The 5,323-nt window shown below is 52.8% G+C and overlaps 1 protein-coding gene across 7 annotated transcripts in view; it reads right to left on the bottom strand.

The window, feature by feature from the left end:
* Window positions 1–87: 87 nt before the first annotated feature.
* Window positions 88–5,323, bottom strand: part of PDE4B (phosphodiesterase 4B) — a 165,865-nt gene continuing 160,629 nt past the window's right edge. For 4 of the 7 annotated variants that reach the window (XM_033516270.1, XM_015636163.3, XM_015636164.3 and 1 more), the window contains 2 exons: window positions 4,904–5,086; window positions 88–2,158 (listed from right to left, as the gene is read on the bottom strand). In XM_033516270.1, the coding sequence (XP_033372161.1) occupies window positions 1,796–2,158; window positions 4,904–5,086 (546 nt within the window). In that variant the 3' untranslated portion in view covers window positions 88–1,795. The remainder of the gene's footprint in view (window positions 2,159–4,903; window positions 5,087–5,323) is intronic. The other 3 variants (XM_015636159.3, XM_015636160.2, XM_015636161.3) reach the window with 1 other exon arrangement.

Below are 5,323 nucleotides of genomic sequence, written 5' to 3'. Positions count from 1 at the left end.
GTTCTGGGTTCGAAGGTTCCCGTTTTCTGTGCCCCGAGCAGTGGTGACACTGCCCCCGCTGCCCTGCTGACAAAAACCTCCCGCAGGCTGGGTCATGCTTTCATTTATTCACTTCATATAAAAATCTCTTAAGAATGCGCCTGAACACAATATAGAATACTATAACATACATAGTGTGAAACTTTGGGGAACAATAAAATAACCACCTGGAACAATGCAGTGTTCAACAGACAAACAAACCCATTGATCATGCACAACTGTGCTATTGTCATGAACTAATTAGTCACGAGTTGGACCAAAAAGCTTGAAACATATTTTACAAACTGAGATTGACACCGCTCACGATGCCGGACAAGCTTTGTCAGAGGAAGTTTCACAGCACAATTATTACATCAGTTCACATTTTTTTTTATATATTATTTTTTTTTTATTTTTTTCCATCATAGAAATTCACATTGGGTTGTTCAGAAATTGGAAAGTTGTGACATTGAAAAGCCGGCCCGGGCGTGGGGAGTTCTTTTTTTTCCCCGCCCTCAATCTCTGCATTCCTGGCAAATTCCCAAATTTGCTGCCCTGGGATGCGGTGTCCCCTCCCCACGGGCGGCTGCCACCCGAATGCCCTTGCTGGGTTGTGTCTGTCTCTTCAGCTATGTTCAGGTTCTTGGACTTTATGCAATACAAAAAGGTTACGAGAGAAAAAAAAGGCAACTCTTATTCCGAGTTTTCTACGCCATTAACATCGCCGCCGACAGGCGATGCTAATTCATATAAATTAATAACTTACAAAACATTACAGTATGTACAGTAGGTAATAAATACACTGTTATAAACAGTAATGGAGGTGGTAGAGCTCGAGGCAGTGCAGGAGGAGGAGGAGGATGGTGGACCTAAACCTAGGGAACGTGGACGAGAGGCCGGAGAAACACAAATATCCGAGCGTGCAAATTCCAGGGAGCTGCCGAGGGGGAAGGCGTGCCACACGCTGCCTTGCCACGCTTACTCAGGGATGGACTGAGCTGTGCCAGGGAAAGAAAAACCTGCCCTCTGTCCTGCTCACCACAAACCCAAACCCCGGGGAGGAAAAGAAATCCCGCTGTTCCCAGCGAGGGAACGGCGCCCGACGGCACCGAGCGGCTCCCGACGGCTCCCCGGGGGGATTAGGAACACATCGAAGGTGCAGTAATGCAAAGCAGAGGGTTTCCCCTTCTGTTTAGTCTGTCAAAGTGATTAACTGCAATAAAGTGACAGGTATTGCCCATGAAAAAAAAAAGGAAGACTGCTTCTGGTAACAGGAAGAATCCAAAAAGTAGCCGTCAATTCCGAAACACCTTGTGTCGCTTTTGAACTACCAAGCTCCGTGTGTTGGATTGAGAGACTCTTGAAAAGACATGAAAGTGTTTACAAAGAAGGCACACAGGTCTGCAGACAGGTGGTCGGGTGGACAGGTTGGATATGAGTTATTGATCAGTAGTTTCTATCAGTCTAACTGCTATAAACTCCAAAACTAACGGTATAAAATCTCTCAGTTGTGTGTCAGCGCCGCCTCGGGCCCGACCCAAGCCAGCTCCAGGACCAGGCGGTGCTCTCGGCTGACGAGGCTCAAACCACAACGCAAATCACCCGTGCATTTCCTGAGCAATCGTTCCCTACCCCATCTGGAACCCTGACTCCAATCTCAAGCAGCTGGAGGATCTGTCCCCCCGTGGCAGAGGCCTCGGCCCCGGCTGCCGAGGCGGTCGGGGGCCGCTCGCAAGCTCCGCAAGTGTTTAAAAGCCACTCCCGCGGGGCCGGGCCATTATGTGTCCACAGGAGACGTGTCTTCTGTCACAATCTCGATGGTGGCCTCCCTCTGGGGCTCCTCCTGCCCCGGCTGGGCCACGCAGAGCGTCTCTGTATTGCTGAAGTAGCCCAGGCTCTCGCCGTCCTTCTCGGGCCCGTCTGAATCCTCCTCCTCCAGCGTCAGTTCAAACTGGAACTTCTCCAGGCCCTGGCAGTCCTGGCCCCGCTCCTCCAGAGGAGGGGATGGGCTCTGAGGTATCATGCTCTGGTACCAGTTCCTGTTGTCCTCCAGAGTGTCCAGGATGTCCTGGGCGTCGGGCTGCACCAGGTCAGCCCACGTCTCCCAGAGCGGGTGGACGATGTAGTCAATGAATCCCACCTGGAAAACAAAGGGATGGACATGCTCAGGGCAAGGGAATAGCCAGGAAAAGTTTGTATTATTTTCATTTTACAAGCAAAATACCAGCAGCAAGTCCCCAGAGCAGCAGAGCCTAATGCAGACACCATTACCTGACACCCAAAGCTGCCCCCACACTCAGGGCTGGCTTGGGCTGGTCTCTTGTCCAAAACCAAACCTTGCACGAGGTTTCACCAAAAACAGGAGCAGGAAATTCAGGGGACAGAGTCCTGGGCTGATCCCCCAGTGAGAGCAGCAGGAAAGGGGGGGATTCTGCCCCTCTGCCCTGCTCAGGTGAGGCTGCACCTGCAGAGCTGCCCCAGCCCCACATCAGGAGGACGCAGAGCCCAGAGGAGCCCCCGGAGCTGCTGCAGGGCTGGAGCCCCTCTGGAGCCAGGCTGGGAGAGCTGGGGGTGCTCACCTGGAGAGGAGAAGCTCCAGGGAGAGCTCAGAGCCCCTTGCAGGGCCTGAAGGGGCTCCAGGAGAGCTGGAGAGGGACTGGGGACAAGGGATGGAGGGACAGGACACAGGGAATGGCTCCCAGTGCCAGAGGGCAGGGCTGGATGGGATCTTGGGATTGCAGGGATTGTTCCCTGGCAGGGTGGGCAGGCCCTGGGATAGAATTCCCAGAGCAGCTGGGGCTGTCCCTGGATCCCTGGCAGTGCCCAAGGCCAGGCTGGATGGGTTTGGAGCAGCCTGGGACAGTGGGAGCTGTCCCTGCCATGGAGCTGGAACTGCCAGCGCTGGGAGTCTGCTCCTCTCAGACAGAATTCCCAGGTTCCCGGGGACAGGGCTGGTGCATTCATGGCCCCATCCCAGGCTCCCACAGGACTGACAGCTGGGAATTCCCCAGTGCTGCCAAGGGGAGCAGCCTCTATGGGCTGAAGCTCAACCTCTGGGTGTATTTTCCCGTGGGGTGCAGTTTGTGCCTTTTCCAAACCATTCCACGATTCCCCTTTCCCTCCTGCCCTCTGCCAGAGCCGCCCCAGAGGAGATTTCCTTGGGAAGAGCGCAGCCAGCGGGTCTGCTCATCCCAGGAGCGCTGCCTGGCCCCGTGGAGCGACGTTCCAGAGGTGGAAAGAGTGAGGGACACGCGGCTCCGTCAGCCCTTCCGCTGAGCTCAGCGCTCCCAACACGCTCTGACTCAGGGAGGAACCGCGTCCAGGATGGAGCCGGCGGAATGGCCATAAAGGGGATTGGAATTCTTCCGTCTTGGCATGGCCCGGCCCCGCTCCACGGCTTTGTGTGGAGCAGGGAAATGGCTCTCCCAGGAGCCGGGCTCAACGTGCAGATGTTTGCTTTGGAAATCGCTCCCGGCTCCCTCAGACACAACAGGATGTCCAAAGGACCGGGAGCATCCAATTGGAATGGGCTGGGCAGGCAGCTCTGGCAAAAAGGTGATGAGGAGTTCCTGCTGCATGGGGAAAAAGCGGAGGGGGAAAGAGTTTGGGATGGTTGGAACCCCAAAATATTGATTTTTGGTAAAAATCAGCGCTCGTTAATCATCGTTTCTTTAAAATCATTGTTTCGGGTCGTTGTTCCTTTAGAAACATCCCAAACCATGGAATAATCGGCCATGGAATAATGGCTCAGCACTGGTCCTGAAATAGCGGGAGGGCATCTCAAGCTTTGAAATGTAATTTGTATTTTATTTCCCAATCCACTCCTCGTTTCCCTCCAGCACGGACACACCGCTTCCCTCTCTCCTTTGCCATTCCATGACGGGTGCTTTGAGCAATTCCCGTCTTTCCTGCACGGCAAAAAGGTTTGGAAGCCTCTGGGAAGCGCAGATGTGGAGCACAGGATGAACTGGAGCTCACATGTGGAGCACATGGACGAGCCTGGCTGAAGGGTTCGTTTCTTCTTAGGTTAAGAAATCCGACAGATTTTTCCAACAAAATCACCACGCGGTTGAGTGAATAATTTTGAAAGCACTTGGCTGAGCCCAAGAGGACATTTGGAAATAATTATCATCAATTTTGTTACTTATTCAAGCTGAAAAACCTCAATGATGACTTGCTGGAGTCATTCAAAAACAACAACCAAGACAGCATTATATAAAGGCTGGAATCTGTTTGGACAAACAGAAATTCCTGGTTTCATTCCAGATTATCCAGGCGAAATTTTATGGCCTGTGCTATGCAGGTCAGAACAAAATCTGACCTTGAAACCATTTTATGAATCAGAGCTAGGGATGAGCTGGTTCATCCCCAAAAAAATTGGTAAATCCAGCTCCTTTTAAGTTTTGCAGGGACATAAATGAATATTTCTGGGATTCACCCTGCACGGAGCAGCTCCAAAAGCCTCTAATCCAACTGGACACGCTCTCTGCAGAATTGTCCTGGATAAGGAGTGACAGCCAGAGTTTTGCAGGATCCTGAGGTGGATCCCAGCTGGGAGAAGCTCCTGATCCTGCAGATCCTGGCACTATTGGAGGGGTGAGGAGCAGAACTGCCCGTTCCAGCCTGGGGAACCAAAGGACTCAACTCCCTCTGGAAACTGGGACACGGGCAGGGAATGAGGAGATGCCCAGGGGGATGGAGAGGAGCTGGAAGAGCCTCTCCAGCCTGTGAGAGCCCCAGGCAGAACTGGATGTCAGGGTGGATCAGAACCCACGCTCTGAACCGCTGGCTCCTCTCCTAATTGTGCTGCAAAGGCAGCTGAATTTCGTCTCTGCTTTGAAATGCCAAGCTCAGGCAGGAAAAGCTGCAGCTCAGGGCCAATTACCTGGGATTTTTCCACGGAGGCCGTGTGTTTGTCACACATTGGGCTGATTTCCATGCCTCTCTCCCGCTCTTTGTCTCCCTGCTGGAAGAACTCTTCCATGATCCTGTCTGTCCACTGCCGGTACAGCTCCAGAGACTTTGTGGGATTACTCAGGTCTGCACAATGTACCATATTCCGGAGAACCTGCAATTACATCCAGCAGGAAACTCATAAAATCAGCTGGAAACAGAAGAGGGTTTTGAGCTGGAGCTGCAGAACGTTGCACCAAAAGATTCTCTGGTTATGAAACAGACCATAAAAATATCAGAAACATTGCACTGTAGCACGCTAACGACCTGGAGCTGCTGGAGAGATTCCAGAGGAGCCCCTGGAGCTGCTCCAGGGCTGGAGCCCCTCTGGAGCCAGGCTGGGAGAGCTGGG

The sequence above is a fragment of the Parus major genome, chromosome 8, assembly GCF_001522545.3.
Source record: "Parus major isolate Abel chromosome 8, Parus_major1.1, whole genome shotgun sequence".
Classification (NCBI taxonomy): Eukaryota; Metazoa; Chordata; class Aves; order Passeriformes; family Paridae; genus Parus; species Parus major.
Note: the sequence above shows the minus strand (reverse complement) of the source record. Positions and strands in the feature narration are given on the sequence as shown.